Genomic DNA, 23177 nt, shown 5'->3' with positions numbered 1-23177 from the left:
CTTCTTAAAAAAGAGAGTGTTCTCTCATTAGTTTACTAATGGGAAGAGTATATAAACCCTTTTAATACATTGGAAATTTAATCTAAAATGTGTTTGAAATAATGCAGAGCATCCATAGCATTTTTTGGGACTATATCAACTATAGTTAATCTTATAAATATAGTTATTCAGCTAGTAAGGCATCATAAGATACTTTAACATCTTCATAATAAAAATCTAACAAATATTTTTTTTTCTATCACCATCTGAAAAAGGTTGGGAAGGCTTTTGTGGAAGTAATATTTGCAGATGTAAGTGCTGCATGATATATTAAAAATTCATTTATTTGGGTTATAAATGTATCTGCATCTAAGATAAACTCTTCTACTGATTCTATATTAATGTTTTAACGATGAGCTTGCCTTGCTGTCGAGGGAGACAAATATTAAACACGTATAGCTCTGCTTTTGACTCAACAATAAAATATAAAATATGAAATTCTTCATCAACATTAGCCCTAATTTCCTTGAGTTCGATAAAATGCTCTCCGCTATTCTCATCTTCTTAATCAAATCATTTGAAAAGTAATACTTAAAATAGTTGTATAATTAAATAATACATTCTAATGAGAAATAAAATTTGGAATAAGCATTGAATCCAATATTTTTCTTGCTTCCGAGAAAATATTTCTTTCAGGCCATTGTTATATTTCAGTAATAGCAAATAATTGGCTCTTCTAACTCCTTAATAGCTGTTAGTGCTTGCTGGAAGAGGCTCTATCTCGTTAGACAAGGTTGCAATTTCTTTTTCCCTGTTGGACCAGAAGTTTCAGAAATAAATATTATTTGACTAGAAATTTGAAAATGGTAGATAAATATTACGCCACTAAAAATTTGAAAATAATAAGTAAATATTACGCCGGAAAACTTGAAATCGAAATTAATTGATAAAATAACTTATGAATGTGATAATAAATGTAATATAATATATATTTAATATGAGATACGAATAAATATTAACAAATATAAATTAATATAAACAATGATATTTTTGAAAAATATATCCGGCATCTGCATTTTTTGGCTTTGGAGGGGGGCCCTTCCCCCCCCCCTTTACCACTGCGTACGCCAATGTATACTCATTTGGATTTGTACCTTGAAAATAATTTTAGGAAGAGACATGATAATTAAATTTAAGAATCAAATAATGTAGTTGATTAGTGATTTTGAACTCGGCTAATTCAATATTAAATTTGTTAATTTTCAATTAATAAATAATTATATTTATTTAATTAAGGTTATATAATAAAATAATTTAAATAATAAAAGTCAATTAAGCTTCAACTGTTAATGCTAAATTAATATTTATTGAGTGCTATTGATATCTTTTTAACACAGAATTTGATTGCAAGCTGACAGAGTGAACATATAATTTATATGTATTAATCTAATCTAATAATTAAAATAGTATTCTTTTAAAAATTTAGATAGTTTTATTAATTTTTAAACAATAAAATTAAATCTATATATTACTCAATAGAATTATAAAAGAAATCGTTCAGGGGGCAATTAAAAAAATTTATTTTTAGTTCAAGGGGATATTAAGGAGCAATTAAAAAAAAATTTTTGCTCAGGGGGCTATTCAAATTTTTCAGGGGGCTTGAGCTCCTGCCCCCCCCTAGCGACGCCACTGGGGATAAGGGTATGCATTAATTGGAAGAAGGGTATGCATTAATTGGGAGTAGGGTATAATTTTTTAGATTGCTAATATAATCCTAAAAGTTGCATAATTGATCTCAAATCATATTAGTGATCGAAAATCAAAATCCCATCTCTAAATGAGCTCGATTGCGGCATTTTCTAATGATGAAAGCTATTTCACTTCCCGATGATTTTGGTTAATAAACAACCTATTTTAAAATATTATCAACTAAAATAAAAGTTAAATCTTATAAAAATATAAACTCAATAAAAAATATTAATCATTTTACATTGGTTGTTCAAAAACGTGGGTGTTAAAACCAATATGATTAGAGTTCAGTGATTGTTCATCAACGTGGGTGCGAAAACATAATTAGATTTCATGGGTTTTTTCAACAACGATGTGGGAAAAAAGATACATATAGTTCAGTAGTTTTTCTTACCAACCGGTGTGAGCTGTGTAGAGTAGAAAATAAATAGATATCATGTTTTTCTTTATGAACTTAGCGTCCAAAGATGCATATAGTATGAGGAAATAAATGAGCGATTTAAAAAAAATATAATGATGATCAATAGCTAATGGATGACTACAGGCAGATGGTTCAATGGTAAAGGGGTGGTATAATTGGACATAATTTATTTAGTATATTTTGACTAAGTATTATAAATTTAAGATTTAATTAAGAGAAATTAAACAAATATTTCAGGAATTAAGAGAGAATTTAGGCAATTCAATAGATTATTTAGAGTAGATTAGATGCGATTACTTTGGGATAAAGAAACAATAGAATATATATCTCGGCAAGGGCAAACTGTTGTAGAAGACCTGGAAGTCTAAAAATCGACACAATTAAAAGAATTAGATGCAAAGAACCAATTAATTAGAGAAAGTTAGAAGCAAGCTACTAGCTAGAACAAACGATTGAGACTTTCATGCTGCTATCGTTAATCGTTACCAATGATTTAATTACCAAGATAGCGTTAACTTTAAAAGAATGTTAAAACAAGCGACACTTTAAACTAAATAAGTTGGTACAAAAAAGAATAGAATTAATTGCAATTAAGCGTTTCGTTAGAAGCTAAGAATATGAGATAATGGACAGCAATAGTTAAAACCTAGAGGGTACAAAAGAATAACCTAGGATGTGATTAAAATAAGTCTCTGGATAAAGAAGAGTAGCTTTAGTGGAGATACAAGATCAGTAAAACAGAAATCGAAAGGGAAGTTGGTCGTTTGCAGAATGGTTGGTCTAATTTAAAAGGGCGTTGTAATATTCAGATGAATACTTTTAAACAAAAAATGTCTTATTCAAATTATTACGATATCACTTAATTTCATATTATAGACTATGTAAATGAGGATATTTCGAAGATGTAAATTTTAAAGGAAGGATATATATTTGAGATTTTGTGGATATAATATACTTTTGAATTTTTGAAAAGAATTCTTTTTTATTTTTTTTAGCTTTAATTTTTCATAATTATTTTTACTATAATCTTTTTATAATGTTAATAAATATATTTTACTTTATAATTTATTATTTTATATTTAATGGAAATGAATAAAGGAATCCATAAATTATGTTTCTAACATTTTGTTTCAATCTTCATACCCTTCATTATGAACTATTATCTTTTTTATTTAGATTCAACTATGTTTTTTATCTTCTACAATGGTGTTCAAGCTTTCAATTTCACAAAATTAATAAAATTTATAACATAATATGTACTAATTGTAAGGAATGGAATCTAGATCAGTAATTGTATATGATAAAATAATATAACTGAAAAATATATTAAAGTTTATAAATTTTTTTAAATATATCGTATAAAAGAACATAGTTTAATATCAAAAAATATATAAAACTAATTTGAATATTATAAATAGACAATTTAATGATAATTGTTATTATATAAATTTTTTTTTTTTAATTTAAATCTATTATAATTGTTACATTCTAGAACCAACAAACCTCTCTCTACAAGATGGTCTCAGACCTGACGGTTTAACCTGCATCCCATGGTCCAATGGGAAATCCCTAATTTGGGACGCTACCTGTGTCTCTTCCTTTCCCTCATCAATTAATTCAAATCCTCTTACTAATGGCGAAAATAAAAAAATCAATAAATACTCAATATTAAATAATTTTATTTTTCAACCCATAGTCATCTCAACTAATGGTAATTTGTCCCAATCAACATATTCATTTTTAAAAATTTTAGCACGTAAAATTTTTAACATAACAAACGAAAAACGCGAGTCAATCTTCCTAAAACAAAAAATACAATTAGAAATTTTTAAACATAATTATACATGTTTTTTAGGTACATTTTTACTATAAGCTCTTTTTAGAGCCATCGATATTCCCATAATTTATATTTTATTATGTAATAATATAACACTAATAAATGTAGATATTATACTCTTTTATATATTATGTACATTTACAATAAATTAAGTATAAAAACAAAATGTTTATCTACGATTTATCTAATAAAATTACAAAACGTAAATTTTATATAAAATGCAAGTTAAACTATATTATAAATGATATATTTACACAATGGAAATAAATGAGATCGGTATCGAAATAATACGATTTTAATTAATATTTCATTTATCTCAAGAGATTTTGCATGTGTCTAAAGTGTTTTTCGCGCTATCTAAATCTTTAAGATAGTTATTATAATTCTCACTATTAAAACGAACGTTCTTATCATACTCATCTGTAGTTTTCAAAGAGGCTTTAGCCCGGTAGAGTTCTTCGTCAATTTCTGCTATACTTTCGAGTCCGAACTTCGTCTCTGGCGAGGTTAATGTGCTACTTATAACATCAGCTGATAAATCAAGAGGACAGGAATAAGTGTAACTGGAAGACAATTCTATGTTATCGTTAGCTTTGGAGAAAAAAGTATTGGAATCATTCGTAATTTTCTTCCTTTTCTTCGGTAATAAACGTAAAAAAAAATTTCTCCGATTTTTTGATTCGACGAACCGATTATTACTCTCTAATTTTCCTGATATTTCAGCCGTTTCTTCCTTGAGTGAAGTTTTAAAATTCGCTCTGTAAAGGTTGATCATCATATCATCAGATTTTTGAGAAATGGAAGGCATAAAATAGGAGGAAGAAAATTGGCAATAATCCCGAAAATCAGAAATAGAAGATCCAGAAGAACAAGTACTGCAAATAGATTTAGAGGTGACATGTTTGTGGCGCCCTTTGCCTCTGTGGAAATTTAATGGGTATAAAAAATAAAATAAAACGATTAAATATATTTTAATGGAAAATTAAAGGTATTTTAATAAAAATTAAACGCGATGTTTGGGTACTAGTTTACCTTCGATATTTAAAATTTTATAGCTTATTAAATCAATTTAATAAATGATAATTATCCAAACTTCTTTATTTTGGAAATATCCTTATCATCGATAATTTGATCTATCGATGATGTACACGAACTATCGTCAATATCGTGAACTGTAACTGTTTTCAAATCAACGGAGCCACTTTCGTCTGAATCTAAAAATAATTATTTCTATTATTTGAAATCACAAAGAAAGAAATTAATGTATTGTATTGGTCAAAAATTAATTCTAACAGCTCTACCTAATTAAATGACCAGCGATAAATTTTATCAGTTTGCTTTAAAATAAAAGTTTTTTTTTTAAAAAAATACGGTTATAATGTATCACGTACCAAAATAATAAATATTGTTAATTGCATATTTTATATAATTTCTGAGAGGCCAGACAAATTTTTCAAATTTATTTTAAACCTAAGATTGAATAAATAAATATTATAATTATTAAAAACATTTCTATATTTAAATAAAATATAATATAACCTTCGATATTATTATCATTTACTGATTCCAAAAGGGGATTGTCCATGGAATATTTGGCGTCGATATGGCTGGCGTAAGAGTCTCCAGAACCTTTAATGCGATTATAATAATCGCTGCAATGATGATTATCGCATTCGTTACCAAATTTGGTGGTGTCTGCAATAAAATGGCGTGTTTGGTAGGAGTTGATAAGATCAGAATGATTACTAAGACTTTCGCTATCGTAATAGTCTAAAACTAATCCCTCAAATTTTTTCCCAAGGTTGGCAATATTTTTATCCCTTAAATCGCGAATACTTTCGTATATATTACATGGCTCAGTCATGGGTATTTTTTTATTAGTGATATAATTTTCGGTTTCGTGGCAATTTTGGCATAAGAGTAGCCGAGTATCTTTGAGATCGCTGTTAGTATTATTAGAGAGGTTGTAACCTGTTAGTTGGTCCCCTTGATACAATGATGTGTAGCACGATGAACAAGAAAAATGTTGCAGATGCCAGAAAAAGCCACCTTTCGTTTTAATGGCTTCGGTCGAAAATATCAACTGAGGGAGGGGGGAGAAATCAAATAATTAAAAAATTGGATGTTTAAATAACGAGTTTTGTTTTTATATATATTGCCTTTTCTTTTTTTTCATATTTTTTTTATATTGACCGAATAATTTTATTGCATTTAACTCATTATAAATTACAAAATAATGCCTATTATATAAATCATATATGGTCTGAAATTTAAAGAACACTTCAAAAAAATGCTTTAATTCGACAAATGTCATATCCAATATCTGAAAAACAAACAATTCTTTTATGCTAGGATAAGATTTTTTAAGAAACATAAGGCTTAAGGTCGCATTTATAGTGGGATCGAATACGATTTACATCTGGTCGATTTTGAAAATCTGTTTATGAAATAATGCGCTGTTAAATCTTGTCGGATCTGATCCCATTATGAATCTGGCCTGGTAAAATAATCGGCGGCTTGGCACGCGATGACTAAAATAATGAAGGCCGGCAAGTGTGCTTTTTGGCCGCCGTCATCAAAGAACATATTTTTTTAAAGAAACACTAAAAATAATTAAATAAGAATAAAATATACACCTATAATACTGTATTTTATGCTTTATTCTAATAATAAATTCAAATTCAATTTTGAGTTATCATATCATGTATAAAATTATTTTATTCAAATTTATGAAACATATGAATAATCTCCTCAAATTCAACATTAATCAAAGGATAGAGATAGTCATTCCACTAGGTGTGCTAGTTGCTGGAATATTTAAAAAAAAATTGGGTTAGAATGGAATCCGGAGATTCGATTATATTTTTTTCTCTAAAAATGTTAAAACGTCTAGGCCCTCCTTTTTTCAAAAAATTCATTTATAGTAGAATCATAATTTGTGTTTGTCATTGAATGTATACTTGCTAACTTTGTTAGTGTTGTAGTTTTTTATACATATATTGTATTTGATAAAATGATTTATTTCAAAGACCTGCAGGCCCCGCCCTAAGCCCGGCCTATGACGGGCCGTATTTTATTTTTTTTATATATATACCCGGGCCGGGCCTGAAATTTTTTTATATATATACCCGGGCCGGGCCTGAAATTTTTTTTTAAAAAAAAAAAATCCGGGCCGGGCCGTATATTTTAAAACTAAATATTTGAAATCACCATTATTAGCTATAAAAATCAAAAATAAATAAAATATATTTTTAAAAAATCCGGGATGAGCCGAAAATAATATTTGAAAAAAATCCGAGCCGGGCCGTATAAATGGTACCTCTGCAGGTCTCTGATTTATTTTAACAAATGTATTAATTTCGAAAGAGCGGATTGATTATATTTATTAGATTAAAAAGAAATTGTAAGTTTTATTCGTGAATCTTATATTTTAATTAATTTTAAAAAGAATAAAAAGAGAATCATAGTAAATTCTTTAATAGATATCGCCATCAGAGACGATACTCCTAAATCTAGAAAAAAATTTTCATGGTTTCTCTGATGAATTCTAGAAGAATTTTCTTATCTGTTTTTTTTACAATTACAAAAGGTAGATCACTAGTATTTAGGGCTGTACCGATAAATATCGGATCGGGCCGATACCTGTAAAAACCGATCGGATCTTTTTACTTTTCTTTTTTTTGTTATTTTATTTTATGTTATGTATATTTATTTTACATTATTGTAATATTTTCTGCATTTAACTTAATTTTATAAATTTCAGGTTTATTTTTATTATATAGCGAACTTTAATTCATTTAAGAGACATCCGGTGCAAATTTTTTTGGAAGAAAGTGATAGTACTGTATTTATATTTGTACTGGTATATATTTTATTTAATCAAGTTTATTTCTAGGTTTGCTCACATTCTAATTAATGGTAAAATTAATATAGCCAATATATCCATCCCATAATCAAATTTTTTATTTAATCGGGCATGGGCTTTTTACCTCTCTTTTTATTTTCCCATGGGCGTTTAAGTAAGGGGCTTTGCCTCTTGCGCGCACAGGTAACTGCGGCCTGCCCAAAAAACGTGGATGGTCCTCTTATTTATTTAATTATTTCCCATTCTTTTATCCCAATTAGATGAACTCTTATGAGAGAACCAAGCGTTGCTCTGTTATATATATATCTTTGATATATATATGACATTTTAGGGCTGGTGCGCTTAATATCACGTATCACGTAATATTTTCTAAATAATTTTTTTAAATTTTATTTCTTTTTTAAAATAGATTTATAGTATTTTAAAAGTTTTTTTTATAAAAATAGAAAGGAACACCCAAAGTTTTATTTATTTAAATCTTTTTAAATACGCCAATTTTTTTATTTATACTTTAAATAAAAGAATTTTTTTAACTATGGTATCTGAATTATGGAAATATTTTACAAAAGACAAAGATAATTTTGCAAAATGCGTTATCTGCGGGATCATCTGAGTCTGCTTTCAGTAAGGCAGGATATATAATATAGATAGTCCATATCGTAGAAGCTTATTCCCAGAAAATCTAGAGGCTCTCATATTTATTAAAAAATCTAATATATTATAATTTTATATATTAAATATTACAATTTTATAATTCATACCAACATAAAATGGATATATTATTAAATATATATTTTTTTATTATAGTCTTAATTGTAGAAATAAAAAAATTAAATTAAATTCATAATTCGATTTTTTGCATAAAAAATATTGATTTCTTAATTACATTTGGTTCAAACGGAGATGATTAAAAATCAGTAAAAATATCGGATCGGGTTTAAAGCAATATCTGAAAATACCGGAACGAATCGGATCGGAGAAAAATATGTGGATCGGCACAGCCCTACTAGTATTTTATATATTAGCCTGGCTTTCATTCTTTGCATTTAATAATAATTTTATAATCATTCTTTAAGTCGTCTAATATGTTTTATAAATGTTCTATTATATACTTTGAAACAATGTTAAAATTTAGATAATTATAACAGGTTGAAAACAAAGTGTCTTTATGGCGTGCTTCAATTAAAGACGATATTGAGTCAATAAATTAGATTGTAAATGATTTCTATTTATATTTCAGGAAGAGTCATAGCGAAAAGCAGGTAATCTATTAATAGTTTTTCCATCGTTAAAAAAATGCATTTACCATTTGTTTTTACCTTACATTTTAAGATTTTAAAAAATCTAATAAGTTTCTTTAATAAACGAGGTTTTTTTCAAAGCAGATTTTTATTTTATACCTCTTTTACAAAGCACTTCTCTGATAAGCTATGGACTGATCTGTATTCAATTAATAAACCTCCAAAAGTTTGGCTATCTCATGAGAAGGTATTCAATGATTAGTCTTGATATAGCGTTCAAGTTTGTACCCTCCAAGGTGACCTATAATTTGCAAATGCCTTTTAATAATTCAGTGGACATAAAAGAGAGATAGTCTGATCCTCCCTTCCCCCTCGATTTTTCCCAAAGAAAATTCTTTTGAATGTCAACTGCAGGAATTTGTTTATTTGGCACCACATAGGAAGGAGGAAATTCAAAAATTTCAATTAAAATATTATTTAGAATAGAACAATAGCGGATTTGAAGTCTGGCGTTCTTCTATTATTTAAGTATTCCCATTATTTTTTTACATTATATTGTCAAAAATGAATTATCGTATATTTTTATTTTCAAAATATAATTTATCATGAGAATATTTTTTTAAAAAAAAGTATTTATTTCAACAATAATCTTCGAAATTTAAAAATGATTTCAGTTCCATTTATTTAGTGCAAATAATATATAAATACCGCAACGATACTCGTACTTGGTATCGGTTATACTTGCAACTAATCATAACCGAATGATCTAGAAATTAAAAATACTGATGGTAACGGCTAGTGTTGCAAAATCGTTCAATTTGAGCCGATTTTTAAAAATGGGGAACTCAATATTTTAGCTAGAAAAATATTACATAAGCCTCGATATTTCGCTAACAGATGTTCAAACCATTGTGCCAAATATGGGCAAAAGTTCAGACTCGCGATAATACTAGTAATGGCTATAATATTTAATCCATATAAATTAAAAGGTACCGGTGGTAGCAGCTTAAATAAAGTCGTAATCACCAATAAATAGGAAATTTTAAGTAAAATAACTTGATCGCAGCTTTCACATCTAGGCTTGTACAACTCGGCGAAATGCCTCCCGCAATATAAATTTAAACGGTCGTCAAAATAAAATATGGAAAGATAACTAAGAGACGCTTTACACTCGACACACGAGAAGCAGCGCTGATGGTAAAACAAGGGAATTATAAGAGATTCATTTGGAGAACTCTGATCAGGCGAAAAAGATGTATCGTCAATGAGAGCGGGTACAAACGTGGCAACAATTTTTTCCTGTTTTTCGTTGTCGAGAGATAAGGGTTGATTACACTAATAAATAAATAAAATAGAGAAAATTTTGGTTATATAATATTAATTTGTTGACAAATTTTTGTATCCTATTCCCAGGCCCTATAGTGGCTTGAACCGAATGGGGACAAGACTAAGGTGGTTACTAATTTCCAGACCTGAATTGGTTGTTTAGGTTTTGAGTAGGGGTGTACCGATACCACTTTTTGGAGGCCGATCCGATATTCCAGATATTAAATTGATATCGGCCGATAACCGATGCGATATTATATCTAATTTTGTATTCTGTAAAGATAACAATGGTTTTAATTTTTAATATACTTTTTATTAGTATAACATCTATTATTTTACCAGGGATGCGAACCCGGCAAAATTTTTGCCCGGGTTCGGTTCGGGTGCGTTTTAAGGTTAAAAAAATAGGCGGGTTCGGTTCAGGGAAATATTTTTGTACCCGGATTTAGTCCCGGGTTCAGCTCGGGTTTAAGAATTTTTAAATTGATAAAAAAAATATTCTATATTTAAATCATAATTAAAAAACTAGACATAAATTTGGTATAAAAAATAAATTTTTTATTTTATATAAAGGCAAAATATAGTTAAAAATATTAAGCAAAGTTATGTATAGATTTAAAAATTTTTATTTAGACGTATTTCTTTAAATTAACAATATCCAATATAATAATTTTTACCTTGACTTGTTCACTTTTATTTTCCTCTAATTAATAATCTTTGACAATAAGTTAAAAATTAAAAATAAATGGCGTAAATGAATTTAATTGTTTAATAATTTATTAACAATCCAATAGGAATCTTTGAGAATAAATTTAAAAAAATTTAAAAATGGAGTAAATGAATAAAGTTGTTTAAAATTTATTAACATTTCACTTAATTGGAAATTTGAAAATATTATAAAATGTCAAGTAAATTATTAATATTTGTATTTACAATTATACAAATATCTTTTATTAATTTAAACAATACACTGAACCCTTAAAATTCCCGGGTTCGGTTCAGGGTTTTGAAAATTTTATAAACGGGGTTCAGGTTCGGTTCGGGTTCAAATTTTTTCCCGAAACCCGGGTTTTCTTTTCCGGGTTCGGGTTTGGTTCGAATCCCTGAATTTTACTATACCATAACATATGTCATTTAAATATATTATAATGATCAGTTATAGTTTATATTCAATTCAATTGCAATTCTATAAGTATATAAATATTTTTATTGATAAATTACTTATTTATATAATGAATAATAACATTAATCTATTTAAATAATTAATAATAAACAAATATATTATTAAATTTGAAATTAATATTTAAAATTAATATATCTAAGATTTCTTTTTAGAAATACCAAAATTTCCAATTTATCAGAGATCAGTCTGTGGCGAAGGGGACTGTCAATATCACTAGCATCACTAAAAACAGATTCTGAAGATTATTGAACACTTTTTTAAACAGTGAAAAAAAATAAATATATGGCAGAATTAGTGTTGTTAAACGGCTCGTTTTGAGCCAATTTTTAAAAACGGCTAACTCAATATTTTAGCCAGAAAAATATTGCTTAAGCCTCGAGATTTAGTTAATAGATGTCTAAACCTTTGTCTTCTACAAACAAAATCTTAAGGCTTGCGTAATATTATTCTAGATGAAATATTGAGTTAGCCAAGGCAGAATGTTTATTAACAAAAAATTAAACATAAATGGATTTCGATTTCATTTATAAAATTAAATGGTTTTTTAGACATACCTTTTTCTAAAAAAATTTATAATATTTTATTTTTGTTAAAACGCCATTTTTTATCGGATCGGGTCGAAAATTTTATAATATTTGCCAATAACCGATATTTTAAAATCCGATATTTTAAAATGGGTGAACTGACCCGATCCGATATAAAATATCAGTACATCCCTAGTTTTGAGGACTTCTTTTAAATAAATAAAACAATTCTTAGTTTATTGGAAATATGTAGCCCACAATGTTTTTTCCAAATGCATTTATTTTAAGTAATATCAGATTATATGATTTTTTTTAAAAATATTTACATTTGCTTATTAATTTTTTATTATGCAGACAGAATTTAACGATTACCATAATTTAATCATCACTATTATTAGTAATCTTGTTCTACTTCTAATATAATATCATTAATTGTTTTCATTTAGTTTGAGATCTTAAATACAAGAAGCTTTCAAAAAGATATAAGCATCTGCTGCTAAACCCTGTTTATATGCTTCTTAAAAATTTGAGACATGGGCCATGCTGGCTGGATGGGGCCAAATGTTTTTGATTTTGCAAATCTAAAAATTAGTCAATCCTGCAAGCACTACCCAGAACCTAACTAATAATGTTTTGAAAATCCAGTAGTACAATAAAATAAAAATGGCAACACAGGTAAAGAAAAAATCTTCTTTTTTTTTACAATATCTAAGCTAGGCTAATTAGGTTATTTTTATATGCTAAATAATCATTTGGAAATTTTGTTTACTGCTCATATTTTCAATTTCCCTTTAAAGGAATTTATAAATTATTTAAAAAAATTTGGGTCAGAGTATAAAATAGTTTCCAGTTCTAAATCGGTTTGAAAATTTAGATTATATTTTGTAGAAAATTTAAAATTTATTAATAGATGCTGGAAAAGTATTCACTTGTATTTAAATTAAGTTTTTTTTAAAAATGAGGGAAATATCATTTTTAAAAATCCACTCAAATCAAGCTGTTAAACGAACATAGACCTGGCCTAAATAGTTTTTATAAATTTGGTCTAGGGAAAAAAAATACAAACTGAGCTAGCTTTACCTTTGTAGGTCTCTCCTCTACATCAAATACAAACAAGAAACTTAAATCTTAGGGGTTAAAATAATGATTTTCTAAAAAGTTCTCCATATCTTTTTAAATATTTTCTTCACCTGACATTTTTAAGTTTTTCTGCATTTCATAATATATTAATAATTAATTTTTAGAATATATTTGTAATTTTATATCCACTTTAGCAACGTAATGTTTGTAATTTTTAATACCCTCCTAATATATAAATATTTAATCCTGAATAATTTACACAACAAGAATATGTATACATTATTTACTTTATCACATTTAGAATTATTTGACTTCTCAATACTATCAATTATTATTCCACAGCCTAAACGATTATTGTTCCTCCAAGTATTAAAATATATAAAGTCGTCTTTATCTTCCTCAGATAGAAATGAGATGAACTCTAGAAAATGATCCTGCAATGGAAAATTAAAAAATGTCATCAAACATAATCATGAAATGAATAGATGGCATTAATATGTTGAAAATATAAAACCCTAAATAGATATATATTTTGATAAATATGGGAAATTTAGGGAAATAAAATATAAAGTGAAAACTCAAATATTAAATAAATAAAAATTTATTGTTAAAAAATTAATGATCGAAAAATTCTAATTTTTTTTCAAATTATCTAATTTTATATAATTATATTTTAGGTATAGATTATCTTATAATGTTCATTATGAAAGCTACCAAAAACATAGGTTGTTACACTATTAATCATAAGCTAGATCTAAATGGGTAGGTCTAATTATTGGCGGGATTTAATAATAGCTCAACTTAAACCAATTATTCATAATTAATTTATAAAATTTCATTCATTCATTCATTACCACGCCAGAAATTGCACGAAGTGCAATTTCATCACCCACCAGGAGTAGTAGTGTGCACCATGTATATTCACTAGTATATAGATCCTATACACATGATGTATACCCGTTTTATTATAGTGGACGGTACCACTATGTAGTCAGCTAGCATAGTAAAGAAGAGAGGAGTAAGAAAGAGGGGATCTATTAGTTCCGTTACCGGCAATATAGTGTTAAGAATTGTAGCTAATATTAATAATAATAATGTACCTGACACCTGGTTAGATTTAAGAGATGGGGAAAAAAAAAATTTCTTAATGTTTGGTAAGTATATCCTTGGAAGATAACGCAATGTCTATAGAATCCATGTTATTCACTATTATCATTATTATATTGAGCCTGGAGATCGTTATCATTATCAATATTCACGGTTTTAAGATTATCATTGACTTCGTCAAAAATCATAATTCCTATTGCGCCAGAACATAAGTTGTCATTAGACTGGGGATAAGAGATTGGAAATAAGGCAGTGTGAGGAATAGTCTGATACGTCCACGATTCCTGCTCTAGTTTAAACCATATTTAAGCATGTATTGCAGATGTTCCTTTAAATGTTTCTTGTTTTTGCTGCTGAGTGCAAGAAAATCTATAAACGTAAGATTGATCAAGTCCATGTCCTTCAGACATTTTGCCAGCCAATAGTATTTGGGGATTCTTCGCCTTCCATAATCCGGGGTCCACTCCATGGACGAAAATATCATATTATCTCGTGAATGTCTTAAGCAGTGGCCGAGTAATTCTAATCTCCTCAAAGGAATGAGTCTCTTGATAGGTAGGATGTCGCACCTGTTCCAGAGAGTTGTGTTTGGGGTGTTGTATGGATAGTAAGTTTTAGTGATTCTTCTTAAGCACTTGTTTATGAAGGTCTGGGATGTGTTGATGTTGCTTTTAGTGTCCTGCCATGTTTCCAGCCCGTATGTTAAGATGGGTAGATTTAGGGATTTAAAGAGTCTTATTTTTAGGTTCGTAGATATCTGGTTGGACGACCATAGTTTAGTTAGCTGATGATATCGGGATCTGGCCTTGTTGGTCCTCGACTTAGTATCCAAAATGGTGGTGCCTAATGACATTATTCTGGTTCCTAGCTAGGTACTTAAAATCCGAGACCGTATCTACCACATTATCAAAGTTAAAGGGGTCGCTGTTATATAGAGGGATATTGGATACAATTAACTTTGTCTTTGAGTAGTTGACTTTCAGTCCGTATCCAAAGCAATTTTTGACAAACAATGACAGCAAGTTTCTTAATTTGTACTCAGAGTTAGCTAATATGCATACATCATCGGCATAGCATAGAAAATTTAGAGAGTTGTGTATGTTATTATCATATTGTTGATTCAGATATCGAGGGTTAAGAGCATATTCTTGTTTAAAGGATTTATTCAGAATATCGTTCATTATTACATTAAATAGCATAGGTGATAAAATGCATCCTTGTTTCAGCCCTCTGTTGGCCTTAAATGGTTGTGATTTTAAGTTCAGATGTTGTGGTATCACGATTATCGTATATTATTTTTATAAGCGAAATCAGATGTTTATCTATTCCTATGTCCTCCAGTAAGGGCCAGATCTTATGCTGTATGATGGAGTCAAAGGCTTTGACTTAGATCAATCATTAGGGCAAATATTTGGGACTTATGCATTCTAGCTTTCTCCAGAATAACCTTAAGCGCCATGGTTAGTTCCGTCGTGTTCCTGCCCTTCCTATATGATGTGATGGCGTTTGAGAGGTTTCCATCGATGATTGGTTTAATCCTGGCGGCTATAATATACGTGAACATTTTTAGGGTAACTGGGATCAGTGCAATTCCTCTGTAGTCCTTCAGGCTAGTCGGGTTCTTATTTTTAGGGAAATTAAGTATTATCGATGTCATCCATTCCTCTGGGAAATTGCCAGTATTCCATATCTCATTAAAGAGGGGAAGCAGTAGACTAGCACTTAAATCAGCATCTATCTTCCAAAGTTCCGCAAAAATCCCATCGATTCCGGCTGCTTTATGGGTTTTTAGTCTTTTAATGGCATTGATTATATCTATTCTGTTCAGGTTCCGATTAGGTGGTTGGAAAGGATAGTCACATAATGGTTTAGGCCACCTTGTTCTGTAAAGGTTCATATGTAATGGTCTGTCCATATCGCTAATTGTTCCCTGGGGTCCGTTATAATTTTATTATTTTCAATGTGTAATCTTGGTAGAGGATTGGATTTAAAGGTAGTGAGTAACTTAAGAGATTGGAAAGCCTTGTAAATATTATCGTTGTCAAAGCTATATTGTATGGATCTAGATAAGTTGGCAATAAAATATCTTTTATCTGTTCTTATGCAGTGAGTTATGTACCTTCTGTGGTGTTTAGTATATTGGTTATAGGAGATATTTGTTGTTAAGTTTTTAATTATCTGTATTGTTGAAGGGGATAGCCATTCTTTACGCTTAATTCGTGGTCTTAAGCATGAATTCATACAGCTTGATAAACTCAGTTTCATATCCTTCCAAGTTATATTAGGATTGATCATGCCATTTTGGGTGTTTCTCCATGTTGTTAGATTGGTGATGAACTCTTCCTTTATAACGGGATTATTCAGCTGTGCCAAGTCTTTCCTCATTATGAAGTGTGTAGAGTTAAGATGGGCTATGTTGATTTCGGTTTGGAAAAATGGTATTTTTTATCCTTAGCTCGCATCCTAGTGGGTAATGGTCCGTAAATAAGGTGAAGTTCAGTTTGCTGATGACTTTGATGTCCTTCACCCACTTAAATATATTGTTGGAAATTACAAAGAAATCAATTTGTGAGGTAGTGCCAAAAGATGGGCTTTTGTAGGTCATGGTGTGATGGTTAGGATGATTGAAGAAGGTATTTCCTATTTTCAAATTGAAGTGTTCACAGATTTCTATTAGTTTTTTGCCATTAGTGTTCGTACTTTGTACTAGAGTGGCGTTCCCGAGGCAGGTAGAATTGTTAGGCTTCCCAACCGAGGCATTGAAATCGCCAGCTAATATGATACTATCTTGATGAGGTAGTTCTTTTAAGATATTTTCCAGCTCTATGTAAAAAACTTTATTATTATGTGGTGAATAAATATTGAAAAGGTGAATTTTCTTGTAACCAATATTTAAGGTAAGACAGCAAATGCGACTGGAAATTTGGATTAAAGCTTACATATTTAATTAGTTTGTTATGGATTAAGATTGCTACACCTACCCAAACATGTTCAGCATTCGAGCTGCAGTATAAGGTGTATTCTAAGAGATTTCTTACTTCCGTTTCTTTCAAGTGAGTTTCTTGTAGAAGGAGGATGTCGTATCGTTGATCGTTTATAGTTTGCCTAAGAATTGTGAGTTTGTCACTTAGCGATCTTATATTTAAGGAAATCATCCTAATACTATGGTCTTTCATTGTATATAAAAAAATATTTCTATGATTATCGTGCGATTAGAGTTCGCCTTATAAGAATTAAGAATGTGCACGGGTTATTAGAACAAAAATTATACGGTAAATTATTTAATTGAGAAATATGTCTGCTTTTTTAAGTAATGTATTGAGATATATATTTTTTGTAGGCGAAAGAGTTTTTTGTGAGTTTTATTTTTCCTTCTCCCTATCATGTTGATTGTAATTAATTTTTCTATTTAATTTATTTATTTATTTTTTTATTAATATTTTATCTTTTTATTCGGAGAGTGTAGGATAAGTATAAAGAATAAAATAGGAGTTCCGGAGAGATATTAGAAAAATTAAAAATCAGGAAGGAAAATATAATAGTGTTACTTTCAGAGATCAAAGGAAATTAATATTTGTTTAAATATAATTTTTCACGTCAAGATATTTAAAATTGCTAACTATAATTGTTTCCCTAGCATCTTCTGACAATGTTTCTATCATTAATAACCATATTTTTAGAAAAATGTGTTCAAAAGATAATTGACGATATTGTAAAAGGGGAGGGCAATGCACTCCGTTTACCTATATATCTTACGAAAATTAAATCTTTTATAAAATAAATTTGGGTGAAAGTGACAAAAAGAAAAAATTATGGAGAGAAAAATAAATAAGCGAAATCTTATAAAATTTCAAAATAAAATATTTTTTTTACCTCTCACCCATCCTATCATATTATTATTAATGAAATTTATAATATATAAAATATATTAATATAATCTTTCGACGGTTAGGTTCTTAAAATATTTTACAAAATCCATATCTTCAGAAAACAATGAAATTTTGTTAAATCATATGGTATAATACGCTATACCTGTTAGTATTTCTCTTTTAATTTAATCAAATATTTACCATCATTATATATGATGGGTTCTGAATTTAAAGAGTAGTTATTTATAAATTAACACCTTAAATCCATATTTTATAGTTCAGATGATGAAGAAATTATGGCCAAATGTGTTAGAGATTCTGAAGAATTTTGTGATAAAGATAGATTTGCTAGGTATTTTATTATAGTTTATTAAATTCAACTTAAAATCTAAAGAGAAAACCACAGCGAAATTGAACGCAGAAGACGTAATAAAATGACAGCATATATTGCAGAGCTATCAGATATGGTTCCAGCTTGCAATTCTCTGGCACGCAAACCAGATAAATTAACAATATTAAGGATGGCAGTGGCTCATATGAAATCATTAAGAGGTTTTTCTTGTATAAGAAATTAAAAATATTATATTATGTAGGGTCATCAAATTTAACAAATGATTCATCCTACAAACCCTCGTTTTTAACTGATCAGGAATTAAAACATCTTTTATTAGAAGTACTCACAATTTAATGGGAAATTTTTATCACTGTTTTTTAGGCAGCAGATGGATTTTTATTTGTAATTCATTGTGATTCAGGCATGGTAATATATGCATCTGATACAATAGTATCTGTTTTGGGCCATCGACAAGTATGAATAAACTATTATATATATATATACACCAATATTCTGGATCCATTTTTTGGTTATTAAAAGAATAACATTTTTATAATAGTTTTTTAAATATAAAATTAGGAAATATTTTTACTAATTATATATATCAGAGATTTGCAAATATACTGATTGCATGGCCCACACTGAGTTTGTAAAAAATATATTTGACCTGGCCCAGGCTGGGTATATAAATATATTAAAATGTTTTTAAAAAAATAATTCAACTCAGGGAAAATATATCAATTTTGTGGTTCTTTTCCAGGTAACATGAATTCATTTAATGCCAAAGTAAAAAAGTAAATTTTGGCAAAATGTATATTATTTTGTAATATATTTTTGATAACTAATTTATTTACCTAGTACATTAAAGTAAATAAGGACAAATTAAAAAGATTTGGCTGGTTATATTGTAAGTTATTTTCTAATCATTTATGAAATTCATAAAAATAACCTATAATATTATATAGATTTGATTATTATATAATATTATAATTGTTTAAATAATAACTATTTTTTCTTTCTTACTGTTTATTTTATTTTTGATTATAAATAAAATATTTGATCTCCTAAATTAATTAACAAGAGATATAAATGGTTTTGAAAGGGAAATTATAAATATGACAAGTGAAGAAATATGTGATATATTATTAATACAATTTTTAATTACATAATATATTTTTTTTATTATATTATAATAGTCAAGTTTTAAAATATTCAGCCCAGTTTGAGGTTATTTAAAAAAATTTATGCACGCTGATACTTGGGTCAGGCTTTAGTCCACCTGCAGGTCCTGTCTAATCTTCTTTTCTTGGCATTGCCTGGATAAGCTAATTTCCCCTCTGATCCCCTTTCTCCACTTATTACTGGCGTCACTATTTGCAAGACCCATTGTTTCCATGTCACCCTTTATCATCTTCCACATCTTCATTAGTCTTCCTCAAGGCCTTGTTCCCATTACTTCCAACGAAATGCATATTTATACCAAATCATGCATCTTTTGTTCAATGTATCCAAACCACCACAGTGTATTTCTTCTCATCATCATTCCAATTTCTTCTATGCCAATTCTTTCCATCAATTCGATGCTTGTTTTTATCTCATAGATGCCCCACATATCTATCTGACCTTTCTCTTTTTTTTCTTGCCAATACACTGCTCATTGCAATGGACATAGCTTTATATAAACCTTTTCCTTCAGCTTCAGAGAGATATATTCCTGTCATTTAGAATAGACAATATTTCTTGAAACTTCTTCCATGTATATTTTACCCTTGCAGCAACAACAGCAGGTGCAACACCTTCACCTGTTCAGCTTGTCACCCAAATAACAAAACTTTCCTGCTTTTTCTAGAGGAGCTCCATCGATATTTAAATTATTTTTTTCTAAATTATCCTTACCATGAACCCCTTTCACCAATGTTCTACAAGCAAAAGCTACTTTCATTTTATCAAATTTCCTTTCTCAGCATGTCACCCAAATAACAAAACTTTCCTGCTTTTTCTAGAGGAGCTCCATCGATATTAAATAATCTTTTTCTACATTATCATTACCATGAACCCCTTTCACCAATGTTCTACAAGCATAGGCTATTCTTCCTTTTATCAAACTTCCATTCTCACGACTACCTCCTTTATGTGCACATGTCTAGCTCGAATTCCTTTCAGCACATTTCCTGAACACAACAAATGGTCACGTGCCCATTTCTTTATTATTTCTTGATCATTCGACTCCAATCAACCTTAGTCTTTCCTGCTTTCAGTTTTAACCCTTATGCTTCGAAAAGCGTCTTTCATGTATTATCTTTCCTTCAACTCTGTTTCCCTTGTTGCCAGCATTACAAGATCGTCAGCATATATTAGTTCCCAAGGTAGTCCTTCACAGATCTCTCTCATCATCACCTCCATTACCATGACAAATAATAATGGGCTCAAGTCTGATCCTTTAGCCCCACCTTTAACCAAAGCTCTCGCTATCATCACTATGAGTCCTAATAACCGTTCGGGCATCCTCGTACTTTGTCATCACCCTCCGCACCTAATTTTCTCTACAAAAACGTAATAAAGCCCTTTTTATTCTCCTGATACTTTTCTCTCTGATATATATATATATGGTGAATTTCATATCAATTCAACCAAAAAAGCCGATTTTCAACCCGACCTCTCAGAATTTTTTTAAATTTTATATATTGGTAATATATGCTATGACTAAGAAAAAAAATAAAAATTTTACTTATTACTACTTACTCGCTAAGATATGGGGTTTATAGACGGAAAAATGGTGCCTTCATTAATTTCCAAATATCTCAAAAATAAATTATTTAAATTTTATTATATAGCTTAATAATGGATTTTTAATATGATATATAAATAAATGTGATAGAAACCCGATTAATACCTAAAACCGGAAATTGCCATAAAAAGGTATTTTTTTAAATTTTTTTCTGTAGATGTATACTAGAATGCTTTATATTTATTCGAAATCCTAGATTGGGATGAACGTGGGTTTAGGAGTTATGACCCTTATGGCTAAAATTGATCAAATTTAACAATATAATCTTATTTAAATTTAAATGAATACTTACATTTCTTGTTGTACTTCTGGTTTTGGGTATTAATCGGGGTTTTCATTTATTTATATGTCATATTAAAGATCCATTATTAAGCTATATAATAAAATTTAAATTATTGCTCTAACTTAATTTATCTGGAGATATTTAAAAATGAATGAAGATCATTTTGTCAAAAATTTACCATTTTTTTGCTTTTTACTCTCTATCTTAGCGAGTAAGTGGTAGAATGAAGTAAAAATTTCCTTTTTTTCTTACCTATAGCATATGAAAATTTTGAGGGGGTCGAGTTGAAATCTTGGTTGAATTGATATGGAATTCACCATATATATGATATGTATATGATCTAAGATCTAGTCCATGTCTGGATCCTTTGTCTTCAAATTTGGCTGGTTCTTTTAAAATACCACCAAAAATGAAGATTTAAAAATCAAAACAACGTTACAACCCTAATTTCGACATTAAAAAGAGCTACAAACAAATATATGAATCAAGGAACAAATGAGCCAAAAATTGAATTTATACTTCGTTTTATAATGTTTATATTATTATAATTTAGATTGTAATTCGTAATCCTAAAATCAAATCTTTTTAAATTACCAATTACTTTTATTTATACTCAACTTTAATTACAAGTTTTTCCCTTCACGTAATTGATAAAAATTACCAAAAAAGTAATAGAATTTCGTATTTTTAATTGCATAATTAATCAATCACTGCCAATCCCCCCTCCCTTATTGTTTGTGTAAATTGTTATTAAATATTTCATGAGGCCTGAATTTTTATTTTCCCTAATTTCGAGCCCAGCTCAATTTTCGTTTTTTTTAACAGCCAGCCTTGTTAAAATTTCATTATTTTATTTTATATAATGCGAGCTCTATTTTATAAATTATCTCAAATGCAAATTGAAAATTTTGACAATAAAAGTATATGAATGTTAAATGATGCCTTTCCATCTGATTAATTAATATATATTTAAATCTATTATTAAAAAAATTTAAATATTTAAAAGCCTGACTTGAGTTCAGATCAGATTTTTAAAAATTATGGCATTTTATTACCTAACCAGATTACGAGCTGTGCCAACAGATCTCTGTTAAATAAATATTCACCTTCATTCTCGAAAATAGGAAGAATCATGGAAATCAATTTTTTTCAGAGTTTAACATTTACTTAAAAATAAAAAATCGCCAAAGATTTTGATCTCTGAAATGATTTTTTCATAATGCCTAAAACGTTTTGATTAAATTTCACTAGAATTCCAAATTTTTTTGGTTAAAATCTTTTATAAGCAAATCTTTTGTGATATTTATACACCAAAATTCTTTCATGATGTAATCACATACTTTTTTCTTAAAAAATTGATCTTTAAAAAATTTTTCAATTTTAACGATTTTCAAAGATTTTGGGCAAAAGTTTCTTTGAGACTATAAGTCCTATTAGCATTCCAACGACACTACTTATTTACAACGGTCCATACTAACACGATTACCCAATCCCAACCTAACCCTTTAAGAATTTTGACTTCCGAGAAACCGTATTTTGTGGCATCACCATTTTGATATTTTTAAAAAATAATTTGGAAATCATTTATTGA

The 23177-nt window shown here is 28.7% G+C and overlaps 4 protein-coding genes across 4 annotated transcripts in view; 1 reads left to right on the top strand and 3 right to left on the bottom strand.

The window, feature by feature from the left end:
- Positions 1–4211: 4211 nt before the first annotated feature.
- LOC135923723 (uncharacterized) lies at positions 4212–13682 on the bottom strand. Its single transcript, XM_065458633.1, has 5 exons — positions 13493–13682; positions 10149–10427; positions 5526–6069; positions 5080–5200; positions 4212–4906 (listed from the first exon to the last, which is right to left on the bottom strand). Exons 1-5 carry the CDS (start codon positions 13664–13666, stop codon positions 4303–4305), a joined length of 1722 nt encoding a protein of 573 aa, XP_065314705.1. The 5' UTR covers positions 13667–13682; the 3' UTR covers positions 4212–4302.
- Positions 13683–15684: 2002 nt separating this feature from the next.
- Positions 15685–16209, bottom strand: LOC135924417 (uncharacterized). The gene has a single exon (XM_065459474.1). It carries the CDS (start codon positions 16207–16209, stop codon positions 15685–15687), a length of 525 nt encoding a protein of 174 aa, XP_065315546.1.
- A 504-nt stretch (positions 16210–16713) lies between these two features.
- On the bottom strand, positions 16714–17488 carry LOC135924416 (uncharacterized). Its single transcript, XM_065459473.1, has 2 exons — positions 17351–17488; positions 16714–17190 (listed from the first exon to the last, which is right to left on the bottom strand). Exons 1-2 carry the CDS (start codon positions 17486–17488, stop codon positions 16714–16716), a joined length of 615 nt encoding a protein of 204 aa, XP_065315545.1.
- A 794-nt stretch (positions 17489–18282) lies between these two features.
- Positions 18283–23177, top strand: part of LOC135925337 (aryl hydrocarbon receptor nuclear translocator 2-like) — a 37118-nt gene continuing 32223 nt past the window's right edge. Inside the window, exons 1-5 of the mRNA XM_065460607.1 lie at positions 18283–18416; positions 18459–18533; positions 18576–18733; positions 18775–18854; positions 18897–18989. Coding sequence (XP_065316679.1) covers positions 18394–18416; positions 18459–18533; positions 18576–18733; positions 18775–18854; positions 18897–18989 — 429 coding nt within the window. The 5' untranslated portion in view covers positions 18283–18393. The remainder of the gene's footprint in view (positions 18417–18458; positions 18534–18575; positions 18734–18774; positions 18855–18896; positions 18990–23177) is intronic.

This window comes from Gordionus sp. m RMFG-2023, chromosome 2 (assembly GCF_954871325.1).
Source record: "Gordionus sp. m RMFG-2023 chromosome 2, tfGorSpeb1-WG-v2, whole genome shotgun sequence".
Lineage (NCBI taxonomy): Eukaryota > Metazoa > Nematomorpha > Gordioida > Chordodea > Parachordodidae > Gordionus > Gordionus sp. m RMFG-2023.
The sequence above is the reverse complement of the archived record's forward strand: the minus strand, read 5'-3'. Positions and strand labels throughout refer to the sequence as shown.

Bases quoted from the DNA above. Each gene is read 5' to 3' on its own strand.
- LOC135924416 (XM_065459473.1), bottom strand. From the start codon at position 17,488: ATGAAAGACCATAGTATTAGGATGATTTCCTTAAATATAAGATCGCTA. The intron at 17,191-17,350 runs GTAAGAAATCTC...ATTGGTTACAAG, and splicing joins CTCACTTGAAAGAAACGGAA to AAAATTCACCTTTTCAATAT.
- LOC135924417 (XM_065459474.1), bottom strand. From the start codon at position 16,209: ATGAACCTTTACAGAACAAGGTGGCCTAAACCATTATGTGACTATCCT.
- LOC135923723 (XM_065458633.1), bottom strand. From the start codon at position 13,666: ATGACATTTTTTAATTTTCCATTGCAGGATCATTTTCTAGAGTTCATC. The intron at 10,428-13,492 runs GTAAATAATGTA...TTTATTTATTAG, and splicing joins ATAATTCTAAATGTGATAAA to TGTAATCAACCCTTATCTCT. The intron at 6,070-10,148 runs GTTATTTTACTT...CCCCTCCCTCAG, and splicing joins GATGTGAAAGCTGCGATCAA to TTGATATTTTCGACCGAAGC.